This window comes from Sphaerodactylus townsendi, linkage group LG03, assembly GCF_021028975.2.
Source record: "Sphaerodactylus townsendi isolate TG3544 linkage group LG03, MPM_Stown_v2.3, whole genome shotgun sequence".
NCBI lineage: Eukaryota > Metazoa > Chordata > Lepidosauria > Squamata > Sphaerodactylidae > Sphaerodactylus > Sphaerodactylus townsendi.
In genome coordinates, this window is record NC_059427.1 from 128,391,295 (window position 1) to 128,405,584 (window position 14,290).

Consider the following 14,290-nt stretch of genomic DNA (forward strand, 5'->3'; position numbering starts at 1 on the left):
CACAGATACATAATCCAGCTTTCCATCAGGACCTAAGGAATAAAACCACCCTTCATAGTCTAGGGTCCCACATTGGGTTAAAAGTGATGCCTCCCATATTTCCTTTACAAGATAGCCCTGAAAATGGAACATTTCCAAATAAAAATGCATAGGATTGGCCTGAAATTCACTCCTAACTAAACAGACGGTTCCATACTGAGCATATACATAGTTTGGATCAACATGATTTCAATGCTTCAGAAGCAATCCCCAAATGAGACAGTTTTGGCAGATGTTATGCACCTGATTCAAATCTGGGAGTCTACTTTGAAGAAACAGAAAGTATCAAGGTGACCAAGGTGTCTTCTGCTAACTTGGAAGTTTAATGTAAAGCAATGAAAAGAACACTGAAGCCAAGTGAACAGTGGTGGGATTTAAATAATTTAACAACCGGTTCTGGTGGTGGGATTCAAATATTTAACAACTGTGCGAACCTGCTGGATCTCACCACTGCATCCTGAAATTCTACACAGGTGGGCCACAAGTTCATTTTTTTACCTTTCTGATCAGTATGGATGAGCTTTGGGCGGATTCCGCATGGGCCAAAAACAGCAGTGTGAAACGGTGTAAACCCTTTTACACCGTTTTTCACACCATTTTCACACTGCTATTTTTGGCCCATGCGGAATCCACCTTGAAGACGATAGAATCCCAACCCTAGCCATTAATTCAACAGACGTTTTTGTGTAAATTCATATATCTGAAATGGCTGATATATGTAAACAATTACTCATGTGAGAAGTGTGACCAGCATCACATCAGAGGATATACTTAAAGAAGTATGAAGGGGTTATTGCCATGAAATAGGGTTCTGGTTTCTTATACATGCTTATTTATGGAAGTACCTCCTCCAGTATTACACTGCTACTTGTTAACAATTATCTGTTCCTATGAGGTTGATCTCTCAGTAATCCATTGGTAAGTGGCAGTGTGTCTGCAATATGAGAAGAAAGTGCCCCTACCTGATTTAAGCTTTGGCAATAAGGGGCACTATAAATGCACGCTAATAAACGAAGCTCATTCATCTGTGCCTTCTCTGGATCATCAGTCTTTCAGATTTTTAATTTGGCATCTCATCAATGTCAGAAGACAACGGTCAATGTAACAGCAGGGACAAAAAATAGCATGTGAAGAGACATCCCACAGAAAACAAACTCAGACTGTGGGGAAAGGTGGAGAATGATTCAATTGAAAACGGCTGCCCTGTAAACAGAAGGGTCAAGTCAGACACTGAACTCCGTGTCCACACAGAAGGAAATGTGGCACAAAAAATCTTTTTAAAAATGACATAGAATTTCACATTATGCCTCTTAGGTGGTTCCTAACTAATGAGCGCTCAAATTAAGATGCAGCCTGGAAACAAAAAGAAAACTCCGTGTGAAAGTAAGATAACTCCTTAGGTGATAGGTTATTGTTAGTGACGATTTAAGATAGTTCTTCTGTATATAAAGCACTTTACAGTCCTCATTACATTCATCCTCACAATGACCTGTTAGAAAAAGATCATTACTCTCATCTTACAAATTAGGCCTCTGAGATAAGTGACTTGCCAAAAGACCATTTAATAAGCCCGTTGCGAAGTTGGGGTTCAGATTCAGGTCCTCCAGATCCAAGACCAACACTTCATCTACTAAATGAGCTCACCAATGTTTTTTTTTAAAGAACATTACTGAATTGTTTCAGGACAAGCATCTGGTCGTGATACAACTATGGCATGGACTTAGGTTATTAAGTATTAGCGTTGGGTGACTGTCAAATGAACAGGCAGATACCTCAGGTGACTTAAATTGAGACAAATCATCAGGGTTCTAGATTAACACAGCGCTGTTCTAAGCAAAGCTGCACCCTTCTGAGCCCACTGAAGTCAATGGGCTTAGAAGTATGTAACTCTCTTTGCAACTCAGGTTGCTAATTCTGGGTTAGGCAATTCCTGGAGATTTGGGCATGCAGCCTGAGGAGAATAAGCAGTTCAGCAGCCATACAGTCTACCTTCCTCCAAAGCTGTCATTTTCTCCAGGAAAACTGATATCTGTTGGTTAGAGATTGGTCGTAATTATGGAAGAGCTCCAGCCCCATCCTGGACAGCAGCAGCGCTATTTAGGACTACACTGTAATTGACTGAATACCTTTATTTATTCCGTTTCTAACCTGCACCCTCTCCTCAACAGAGGACTCGGAGCTATTCACAGCACATAAAAATAGCATTAAAACTTCAATAGACAATAAAACCTATACATACAAATAAATACAATAAAATAGATTCCAATTACAATTCAATTGGTCATTGCTCGAGAACAAATCTGGACAGCCAGACAGCTCAAGCATTCCCTTGGTTAATTAAATGTTGCAGGAAACAAGGCAGGCTTGCATGCCTTTCAGAACCCTAATAAATCCTGCAGGGCATTGATCTCCTTGGGGAGCTGAAAAGGGATGGCTGCCTATCCAAAAGTATTCCTCTAACTTCACCAGCTTGTTATAGGCCGATTACGCAGAAGGCATTTGCTGAGCGATGGGGGCAAATGTGTGTCACGTATTTCCTCAAGCCCCACTTTCACTTTCAATTCTCATGGCAAGCGAGATCACTTCTAGCACAAATTTTATTTTGCTTCACAGCCAGAATGGGTTTATTTGCCAATATGCACAGCTTTGCCCAGACCTCTTCCCTCTGCCCACAGCCAGCACACCTTCCCCGTCACTCCCTTATACTGCTTTGCAAGCTTCCCCATCACCAACCTCCCTGTTGCCGACTCCTTCCCACTTTTCTAAATGTTTGTATCGAAACATTGATGCCAATAGGGGGTCTCTTTCTGGCCCCACCTCACCTCCCCTGCTCTGCTTCTGCCCTCCCCGATGATTAGGAGGGCATTTTTGAAACTTTCTTTCAGACAAGCTTCTTTTTAAGAACAAGCCTCTCTCTTGCAGCAGCAGCGAGAGAGACTGAGTGAGCAGGGGGGGAAGTAGGGGAAGGGAGGGGGAAAGAATATCAGCGAGATCTGTGCCTTTAAGACTGTTGATCAGCAGAGTTAAGAGAAGCAGCAAAAGGAGAGACTTCAGGAAGCAGAGGTCGACAAGCATTGGGCTGCCTCCTCAAGTGTGAACAGAGAAATGTGAGGAGAGCCCTCTGCAAGTTTACAGTGCAGAGAAGTCTCGAGTGTTCCCTGCGTTATCAGCCATAGTCAGGATTCAGGTTGGTAATATTCCATCTTTCCATGATGTTGTGTCAACTGGTTAATAACAAACAAGTTCATCTTTGGCCAGTTCTCATCAAGAGCAGATTAGGAAATAACCTTGCCTGTCTGGGCTTCATCACTTCAGATATCAGCTAAGGAAAAAAATAGGAAATTACATGATAGAATGCTCTTCTATAAAAAGAAAATCCCGGCACAAATAAAACCAGCATAGAGAGAAGGTTAGGCTAGACCCTTCTCCTTAGCCAGCTAATTTTCTGTCTGCATAGGTTGTTAACGTATACAAAGGGAGTCAGTCTTGGGAAAAGTCTGGAGGGGGTGCAGTCAAAGACACATGTATACCCCCTCTTCCACTGTTTGTGAAGGATAGGCCTTTGTAGGTTGTCTTCAGTATTCCTTTCTACAAATACTGGTGCATTTTGACAGGTCTCTTATATGTTTGAGCACACATGAAAACGAAACCAGAGCACTAAAATACACAAAATCATTTTCAAAGAGCCCCTGAATGCCTGAGAATTTTGCTATGCACTAGCCTTTCTTTGGAGAAAGAAATATGTACTCCAGGTCTCATGACAAGTGTTCCCATGCCTTCAGTATGACTGGTAAGACTATAACAGTCAGTGCTAGAAATAATATCAGAATGGGTCTCAAGCCAAGATTTCATGTGCTGTCTGTACAGGGCCCCGATGATGCAAGGCTCTCGGCCAATATCCTGACCAAAACTACAGCAAGGTATCTTTGACTGGAAGGGACTATATCCCCTGTTGTCTTTCTTGCCTTGCTAACCTATCTCTTTCAACTACCTCTGCAATCGCAGCTTCCAAATAATCCAGTTTCTTATGTAATGTTTTGGCGGCCAAGCAACTAATACAGACAACTGGCAGAGCAAATATTTGGCTTCATGTAGTTAAATTTGTATTCACTTATCTCAAAGACACCAGGCCGGTAACAATATGCATCCATATTCGAATTTCTTTATTGATATTTTATAATACAGGAGGAGAACACAACATTGAATGAACAGCCATGCTTAGCATTTTCGGCAAGACATAAATGTACACATTTCACAAGTTCTTGTAGATACATAAAAATCCCTTACATACTTCAGACCAGTAAGCTTATCCCATTACCGTTTCAAATCTGATGAATAATGGTTTAAAATAGATAAAAATATAAAGAAATGCCCTCAATTCCCAAAGTTTGTAGAAAAATAAACTGACTTCTTGAAGATAGGCACAAACTTTGGTAAATCCCTTGGAAAGGAACCTAGTTCCTATTTGATAGTATACAGGACAGGCTCTCACAGTACATATATTCCTCTGCAAATGGTTGCATATTCATAAGGGTGAATAGCACTTACATCTCAGAAACAACTGTTCACTGATATATAAGAACATGAACTCACAAGCAAGGCAAGCAAGAATACACTGGGATTACCTCCGTATTTGAAAAATGCAAAGGAAATTCTGAGTTAAATGGTTAATAAGTTTGTTTTGAATCATCAGACCAAAGCCCAAGAAAACACATAACCATAGAGCGTGAATAAATATTTTAAAGACGGTGCTTATTTTCTCAGAGAGAAGCACCATTGAATTTGCTGAACTTGACACACATCAAACGTTCTTTCTCTCCCCCTTTATATTTAGAGGTGTTTATTTCTATTGTTTCGCTGCCCCTTTGGCTCTCGCAGCAAGAGCTTTGAATGTTCTTCCGGAAGACACCGCTTAGATTAAGTTAATTTGTAAAACTTTCCAGCGCCCTTCAAAGCTGCCAGTGCCTCCCACAGAATCAGCTTCGGTTTTGCCAGGATCTCTTGCAGCTGGACCGGTGTAGAAGAAAGTGAGTGACAAAGGCTGCTGTGTATAGCTGCTGAACCTTGATGCATTAGGATGTCTGAAGTAGCACTGCCTTCATTGGGAGCGAGGATGCCTTTCCCAGGCACCCTCCTTACCCGGTCTGATGGCATCTCTCCCAGAGCAAAGGCAGGCAGAAAGGGAAACCATTTCTTTCCGCACCAATGTTTGTGAGCCAGATAGTTTGGAAGCCTTTATGGGCCCTTGTGTGTATCTAAGCTGCTTAGTTTTGGAAAGTGAAGGGGACCTCTTCTTACTGGGAGACACTCCAAGGTGAATGGGACTCTATGTATTCAGGCAAAAGAGTAGGAGTGTACAAAGGCTTATTGTAACATAGAAAGGGAAATCAAGGACTGTGGGCATCTGGTGGTGGGCAGAAAGAGCAGTGTTTGACACCCCCCCCCCTTTAGGAAGGGGAAAAAAGGAGACCAGTTATAGACATTTCTTTCTTTTTTTTCTTTTTATCATAAAGGTTTCACCTTCAAGACCACAGGAGTTTTCTGATTTTTTGTTGTTGTTGCCCACAAACATATTTTGCAGTAGCTGCACTGTGCAGTTAAATGAGGGAGCCTCGGGCAACAGAGGAACTGAGGGTATCCATCTGTCAGCAGCCACTAAGGAGACTGCACATTTCTTTAAATCCTTTGCAGGCAGCGAAACCAACCAATTCCCCACTCTGACTCCCTGAGAGGCAACTCAGGAAACGTAAGATGGGGTTATGATTGTGGGAGGGCAGAAAACAGCATGTCCTGCCATGAGAATCTTTCACCTCTGCCGCCCCAAGGGTGCAACCCCACCCCCTGCAAACCGAGCAAACTGAAAACGTGTCCAGTGGAGCTGCTGTTTAAGCAGCAGTTTGAGAGAAGCAGACAGGAGAAGCAGCAGTTTAAGAGAAAGCCCCAAGAATGATTGTTCCACCCGGCTCCTGACTTGTTTTCTACCGAGAGGGAAAGCATCCCAATCAGGAGGGCTCCACTCTTCGGCCCGGCCCATGCATCTCCTCCCCCAACCAAATCCTTGGGAATCAGAGGAGAGGTCAAAAATAGATGGCGATCCTGGCGCCAAGGCACAGCAGACAAACTATGTGGAAGAGGGATGCTGGGCTCTGCCAAAAACCCACACATGAATCTCGCAGATGTTTCAGTTTTCTTGGCCACTTGAAACCTTTTGCACTGTTTCCACCAACCTCCCCACCACCCCTCCGTCGCAGTGCCGCAAGCCCACGATCCAAGGAGCCCACGCTCCATGCCAGGATCTCCACTGGCAGAACCCAATGTCCTCGGCAGCATACAGGGCAGAGAAAATGAGTGAGGTTTAGGCAAAGATAATTTATAGCAGAGACCCGCTATGCCAGCTCTCTGAGAGCTTATGTTTGGACCATTCTCCTCTTCTTGGCCCAGGCAGTAAAACCAGTTCCAAGCCTTCTTCAAAGAGTTAAATCTTTGTGCTATGCGACTGTTGCTACATGAAGGAGGAGAGGAACATGCAGGCTAAGGGGAAAATAGATATCTCTCTCTAGAACAGTGATGGCGAACCTTTTTGAGATCAAGTGCCCAAACTGCAACCCAAAACCCACTTATTTATCGCAAAGTGCCAACAAGGCAATTTAACCTGAATACTGAGGTTTTAGTTCAGCCACATCAGTATGAGAACTGTAAATTCATACATTTAGACTAAAAGCAAGGTACAAAACTGCCCTCCACCACCAGCCATTGACCACTCTCACCTAGCCCAGGATAGGTCCTGCGTTTGCTTTGATTGGCTGATTTCACTAGGAACATACAGGATTGATGAGTCATCCAGGAGCAGAAAACAAGCAGCAGGGCTCCCAAAAAGATGCCACACTAGAAAAGAGGGAGGGGAGGGGAAACAGAAGAGCTGGATGAATAATAAGCATTTTCTCCCCACCCCCCCACCCCCCAGGAGTGGTTCTTATTTCTTGCATTCTTATTGCTGTCCCACATCACCCAGAGGCTGCCTGGGACATTTGCAGTCGCACACTAGCCTGTTAAGGGATCTCCCCTGCCTCTGAACAGCAGTCAGCCAAAATGTGACATATGAGTTCAATTTTATTCACAGTCACACACAAACACACACACACACACACTCACACACACACACAGAGTTTATGGCAGAGACATAGAGCAGCCACCTGTTTACTAAATGGCTTAGTAACTCCTTGCCTGGAAAAGGAAGCCAGAGCAATTTATGGAAAGGAACGAGCCTTCATGCCCTGCTGTTGTGACATTTTCTGGGCGTATTCCAGAACAGTGATCCGTCTCTATAGCTCCTACCAGATTCATGTTAAACAAGTTCGCAAGCTGTAGATCCAGGAGTGAACTCCTCTGCAAAGTGTTCCTGGCTGTTCTATCCACTTAGAGCACAAACATAAATTACCCTGTTAGCTACCTGTCCTGAAAGCATTGTGCTGGCTCACTCTCTGGACATATTTGTAGAGGAAACGGAAGGAGTTTGAAGGAAAGAGGGGGAGAGGACATGAATGGCTGATCATTTATGAAAACAATGCGTGACTCCGGGCAGGAACAAGCGGTGCTAAATTTTAATCACAGCTGCTATTTGTTCGGTTTTAGTCAAAAGAGCTGTAGCTTTGGAGCTCCTGGCAACTGCGTTCATAACAAACCAATGGCCGCTCTGACGAGCCTTAAAATCCAAATAGCTGTAAAGGACCTTCTTCCTCAAGGGAAGGCTTATTGACATCAAGTGGCAGCTGTGGGGCTGGAACAACTAACAAAGGCTCCAGGGCTCTCCAAAGGCTTTTTTGACAAAACTGTCACAGGATACTTTTTTTCACATGGAGACAGCCATGACCACTTTTGGTGCAAGGAGCTGAAACAGGATAGGTAAGCTCTTATCTCACAGGATTTGCTGATACAAAAGCTACAAACAGCCTGGCCGGACAGGAGTATTAATGGTTGCCAGTACTGTCTTCTGTCAGGGCATTCATGCAACTGAGCACCACAGAATCTATTAGCAGCATCTGTTAGCAAGCACTGCCATGCATGGGAAAGCATCTGTGGCCAGATGTTCATGTGCATAACCACATATCATTGGTAGTAAGCATTTTTTTACAACCAAGAAGACTTAATTACTACCAGCAGCCCCAACTCCTGGTAAGTTCAGCAGTGTGTGTTGAGGGGGGGGGGGTCAACTATTACTACGCCCATGAGCAAATCAAGGCCAACCTCTGCTGTTTCTATAACACGAGAGGGGATTTGGCTGCAGCTCAAATTAAAGGCAAGTGTCATAAAGTTCTGCTTATTCATTGCTTTAATCTTTATACTTCTCTTTCTCTGAGGAAGCTCGGAGCATTGCACATGGTTTCCTTCTCTCCCATTTTATCCTGTGAACTAGGTTGCACTCAGAGAGAATGACTGGCCCAAGATCACCTGGTAAGCTGTACAGCAAGAGTGGGAATTTGCACTTGGAGCTCCTCAATCTCTGTACAATCTAGTCACTAGGCCACACAAAAAGATCCCACAGTACATCAAAAACAAAAGGTATGTACTCGCCAAAGGAGACAGTGGTATGCAGAGCACTTCTAGTAAGCCTTCTTCCCTACCCAAATGTTCTAATAATAATAAATTAGAGCAGCAATGGCGGAGTGGTTAAGAGCAGGTGTGCTGTAATCTGGAGGAACTGGGTTTGATTCCCCGCTCTGCCACCTGAGCTGTGGAGGCTTATCTGGGCAATTCAGAGCACACCTCACAGGGCATTTGTTGTGAGGGGAGGGGAAGGGAAAGGAGATTGTAAGCCCCTTTGAGTCTCCTTACAGGAGAGAAAGGGGGATATAAATCCAAACTACTACTCCTACTCTTCTAATTCCTTGATACCATGTGTAATAGTTACGTTTCCTTACACAATAATGCATTTATTTGAAATGCACTGTTGGTCGATCTATATTTCCGAAATACTTTTGTTTTAGGCTCACTACACCTCCATATTGTTTACATTTCCATTCTTGCCTTAACATTTATTTGCATTTTGCTAGTGATTTTAAAATATGTCAGTAGGGAAGGAAGGTATTTTATTTTCGATGCTATCAAGGACTGTGGGATATTTACATACTCCAGGAAGTGGGTCAGTTTCAAGGACTGATCACTTTCTGAAGCATTCAGGCAAATTTTACCTGAGGAGTCTCTATCTTTCTCTGTCCAAGAGACAGTGCAAATACCCAGTGCAAGCCAGAGAAAGTGATAAAAATCCATTGACAGGAAATATGCTCCCGGGCTAATTCATGCCTTGAGATACCACAAAACATATTCCATATTCACACAAACAGGAAATACTTACTGAGAATGAAAATGTCAAACAAACAAGCACTCAAGTTGGCAAGTCAATCAAATGACTTGCCACTCGATACTGTCAAATCAAATAATGTGTTTATTATTTGACTACAGTCAAATATTCCAGCAAGAATGCCCTGATGCACAGATCTACCTACATGTGAAAAATAAAACTGCATCATGGTGCCATCTGTGAGTGGACCTACTGAAACGACTCAAATGTTTTGCTTTGCTACATGCTAATGCCATCTGTTGGGAAAAAGATGGAACTAACAAACAGCTCAACATCTTGATTGGCTGGAACCTTCTGATTCAACAGTTTAATTGGATGGAATTTTCTACAAAACTTTCATGTATTCTTCAAAGTCACACTAGGTATCTATCAGTGAGCACTGCAGCTTCAAAAATAGTAAGCTTAGACTCCGATTACGACAAACAGTGCATTCTACAATAATATACACTTTCTGAGCAGTAACTTCTATTAAACTCAAGAAGACTTTCTTAAAAATAAATATGCAAACACTCATGCTACAGCTGTCCTGCTTTTCTCAATGTATCCATAACTTCCAATAAAACTATTGTTAAAACAAGTTATAGCGATTTGGAATACATGAGTAAGCCAGTAACAACCCAAGAAAGACAAATGCAGCTGCAAAGGTTGTGTTTTGAATCCTGGGAGTTCTTGCAAGAAATCAGAGAATCCCAGATTTGACTAGGAAAACTGTAATTCTCTAGCTGCTCATAGCAGCAAAGACTGCTTGGATATCTGACAGAAGTTTCCAACATTGTCTATCATTAGAAACTACCTACCACTGTCATAGATTACACAGCTGACCATTCAGAAATACTGCAGATACAAATCAAACAACTTTGAGGTAAAAGTGAAGCTGAAAGTTCAGAGAACATGGGTAAGAACAAAAAAAGTATTACAGGTACACTGCAGAAGATAAGCCAATGATAAAATGTCAAAAGAAAACAAACACCGCTGAGGTAATTCTACTTCAAAGAGATGGTGTTAACAGTTGGATCCTGAGTATAATATATGCAAAAGACTGAGGGAGAAAGAAAACTGTTTACTACAACCACATACCTTTCACAGGGATTTCAGAGTCCCAAGGTGATAAAAAAAATAGTATTTTTGTCTGTTTTGATACCACTAAGGACAAAATTAGTACACGTCTATACTCACATCATTCCCCAGACCATAAGAAAGCATAATGCAGGAAGAGCAAACGGTTGAGGATGCCCTTATCTCAATGATCACCCTCACAAGTTACAGGAAGTGGCATGATCCATGCATGGTTCACACCTTCTAATTTCTTAAAAGTATGAAGCAGCCCTAGACGAAAAATTACACAAGTGCTTCCATGGCCCATTTTCCACTAGACTCTACCATCTGGAACCCTGTACATAGCCAAAGAAGAGGTAGGGGAGAAAAAAGATAAGAAACAGGGGTTATCACATCTCTCACAGAAATACAAGATGTTAACTGAAATATAAGGTGTCAACTGAAAGGGGACAAAGAACTGATGCTTTCCAATACAGGAACCTGGGTGTGTCTATCAGACAAGTTATACAGGTGTGATTGGACCGTTGCATAAGGTCCAACATCTAAACTTCAAACCATAACAAATGGCTACCTCAAGCCAACTATGTATTATATTTTTTTAATCTGTCCTTCTCCAGGGAGCACAGGGCAGCTTTCATGGTTCTCTCCCAAATCTTATCCTCAAAAGAACCTTGTCAGGAATGTGAGATTGAGAGAGAGAACACACAGCTGGCCGGATGTTATACTGTGAGTTTAATGGCTGAGTGGGTATTTAAACTCAGGCCATCCTAGTCTAATACTATACCACGCTGGGTCTACTGTGAATATCCAGACAACCAAGATTAGAAAGTACACAAAAATGGAAATATTAGAAGTCCAGATTATGGAGTTGAAAAGAGAAGCTTTTTCTTACATAATATGCTTTCCTATGGCTATAAGACAAATGTTTTGAACTATATATTACTACATAGTCAGCTTTTAAGACAAAACAATAAATAGAGAATATCAAGACTAATAGTTCATGCCACAACTCTTCGTCAAAGTAATCACAAAAACACTTTCTAAACCAAGGGTAAAATCAGGATTGTGCCATAAAAATTAAGCCTATATTTTATATAACATGCTCTGCAAAGGAATAACCATTGATGCTTGTATCAGGATGCTTCTCTAAGCCTGAACTGGTCTAAAACGGGCTTGTCTCAAAAGCAAATGTTAGTCTGTGTCCCTCAAAGCAAAAGAAAACGGGGGGACACAATATTAGGGAATACATACTTTTTTTCAAAAAGGGTTTTGATTCAAATAGTAGAATAACAATTTATCAGTATTATAAATAAAAATGTAAATATCTGGTGATACCAGAAACTGACTATAAATAGTAAGCATAATCAACAAAAGTAAAATAAGTCAAATGACCCAGGGAAGGTGTTAGAAAGGTCTAAGTATTCTGCAATGATAAAACCAGAGAGACAACAAGATCTTTGTTAAGCAGTCAACTGCTAGCCTGGTGAAAATGAATTTATTTTGCCTGGCACGACAGAAGTATACCTGCGGGAGTCCTTCCTTACTATTCAACAGAACTCCTGAACCTGCCACCTTCATGACAGCCAGTCAGATTTACAGAAGGTGCAGCTTTCCAAACCTGGATATGCATCGAGGAAGCATGAACCTATCTAATTATGCTCTTGAACACCTGTCTGTCACACACACACAGATTCGTTATCCGGAAATAAAGAGAAACACCAGTGTCAGATGGTATACGTGGGGAACACACGACAGAACTAAACTCCCAATACGAGCCAACCAAGCTTCGGGAGGGGGCCCTTGAAATGCCCGCGCAAAACCAGACTAACCTGTCGAAAGCAGAAGGGCATAGTTAGCACGCTGACCCCCACAATGCTGTTCACGATGTTCATGATCAGGCCCCAGTTGGAACCTGCAGAGGACGTGGAAGCCATGGCCAAGGGGGGAAGGGATGACAGCACACGAGGGAAGGAGGACGGAGCCCCGGGGGGGGGGAGGACCGGGGGGGAGGCACCGCAGGGAGGGGAGCCGGCTGAACTACCAAGAGCCGGGGGAGGGGCGGTTGTTGTAGCGCGCGCGAGCAGCCCCCGATCTAACTCTCTTGAAGGCCGGCTCCAACAGCACACGTCGCACACAGTTCCCCTGGCCTGCTGGCGCTTCCGGCATGCGAAACCACAGAGGTTAAGTGGCCTAGAGTGGCAAAGAGACTAGGAAACTCTGGACCGCTCTGACTTTCCCGGAGGACTTGGCGGGTGGGGAGGGAGGGGAGCCACTGAAGTTACCATGGAAACCCGAATGACGCCAGGATACAGCAACGTCACCACAGCCCGGGGATGGGGGTTGGGGAGCAAGCGTCTCGGTGTTTTCGTGGCTTCATTTCTCTGAAATGTGTTACTGCGTTATTACTTGAGCCACAACTCACTTATATGGTGCTTCTATGTCGATGTGGTGTTGCAGGAGCTGTTCCGAGCGACATGGAGGGATTGTTGAAAATTCTCGTTGAGGAAGGGAGCCTCTGAGGATGAGCAATCTCTTCCCTTCACTACACACTGCACACAAGCAGAACCTCCCCCCCCCCATCCCTCCCTCCCTCCACCCACCCACCCGCACACACACACACACACACACACAATTCTAGCAATAGGACACAGCTGGCTTTACCTTGCACTTTCTAAATAAGCCTGAGCATTAGCTCCTGCCTTTCTATGGGGGAAAAACATATCACCACCAGGATGTACGAAATGAGCTCTCTCAAAGTCCATCTGATACAACTGGAGCCAGAAATACCCATTGACTTGGCTGGGCTCCATTGAAATGCACTGAAACACTGCAAAGGTGCAAAAAAAATTGAGGAATTGATTAAGAAAATTAATGGAATGAGTTAAACAGGGGGCTGGGAGGAGTTTCTCTGGATCTGGAATGATGATCCTAAAGTTCTGTCATGCCCACATAATATGTCAGAGCAATGGGTTTTTTTTTAAAGACATCTGGCAATATCTATTACTTTCTATAGCACGGCAATATCTGGCATCAAAAACATTCATTTACCATCTTTCTGTTTGACATAGAACATTCAATGTGACTGACAAAATGTTTTTAAAATCAATAAAAAAAAAACAAATAACAATCAACAGACCCCACTTTAAAATGTAAAAGTACCAGAGAAAATGTATCTTTGAAAGGGCGTCTATAGTTTTTAAAAAAGGTTTTGATAGGTGCTAGAAGGCCTCTCATACACTGCACAGAGAACAGCAACAGCTCCACAGGACAGACACTCAAACAGTGCTCATGCAGGTTTGTACCTGCTGAGGTTCCCCTACCATGGATTCCCACAGTAAAGTTTCCCACCTGTTGTAAGAGCATCACTCTGTTCATACATGTGGAGGTGGCCTCAGGATACCCTGGACTGCCCTAAAATGCAATCCTATTGTACCTCCGTAAAGTTGCTTGGCAATATTGCATAATATTAGGCTACTTTTTCTTACCATGATCACACATGGTACTTATCAGAGAACGTGCTGTCGCCTCTGAGCTGTTAACGATCTAGTCATTACTTGGCATTCTATTGTGGCAGGTTTCGAGTCTTTGTGATGATTCTCTGAAGTGACTGAGTCATCATAATGGAGATGTGACTGATCCGTGGCATGGACTGGAAGAATTTGGGGCCTACCTGGAGAAGATAGACTGTGGTGTGCTTCATATGTGGCATGCTGACGGTTGACCAATACAATATGATTTCACAGCACAGACTTAATATGAATGTATCTCTATAACTCTACACTTTAAAAAATGTAACTTCTCTTAGGATTGCACAGTAGATTGAAACTGAGTGGAGGA

At 43.0% G+C, this 14,290-nt stretch overlaps 1 protein-coding gene and 1 long non-coding RNA gene across 5 annotated transcripts in view; one reads left to right on the forward strand and one right to left on the reverse strand.

Moving 5' to 3' along the window:
• SLC38A10 (solute carrier family 38 member 10) overlaps window positions 1–12,917 on the reverse strand; it is a 75,309-nt gene extending 62,392 nt beyond the window's left edge. For 2 of the 4 annotated variants that reach the window (XM_048487839.1, XM_048487838.1), the window contains exons 1-2: window positions 12,876–12,917; window positions 6,807–6,924 (exon numbers count right to left, since the gene is read on the reverse strand). In XM_048487839.1, coding sequence (XP_048343796.1) covers window positions 6,807–6,924; window position 12,876 — 119 coding nt within the window. In that variant the 5' untranslated portion in view covers window positions 12,877–12,917. Of the gene's footprint in view, window positions 1–6,806; window positions 6,925–12,282; window positions 12,606–12,875 lie in introns of those variants that run through there. The other 2 variants (XM_048487837.1, XM_048487836.1) reach the window with 1 other exon arrangement.
• Window positions 7,721–9,922, forward strand: LOC125428148. Its single transcript, XR_007243780.1, has 3 exons — window positions 7,721–7,941; window positions 8,453–8,598; window positions 9,499–9,922. It is a non-coding gene; the product is annotated as an uncharacterized LOC125428148 (long non-coding RNA).
• Window positions 12,918–14,290: the final 1,373 nt, after the last annotated feature.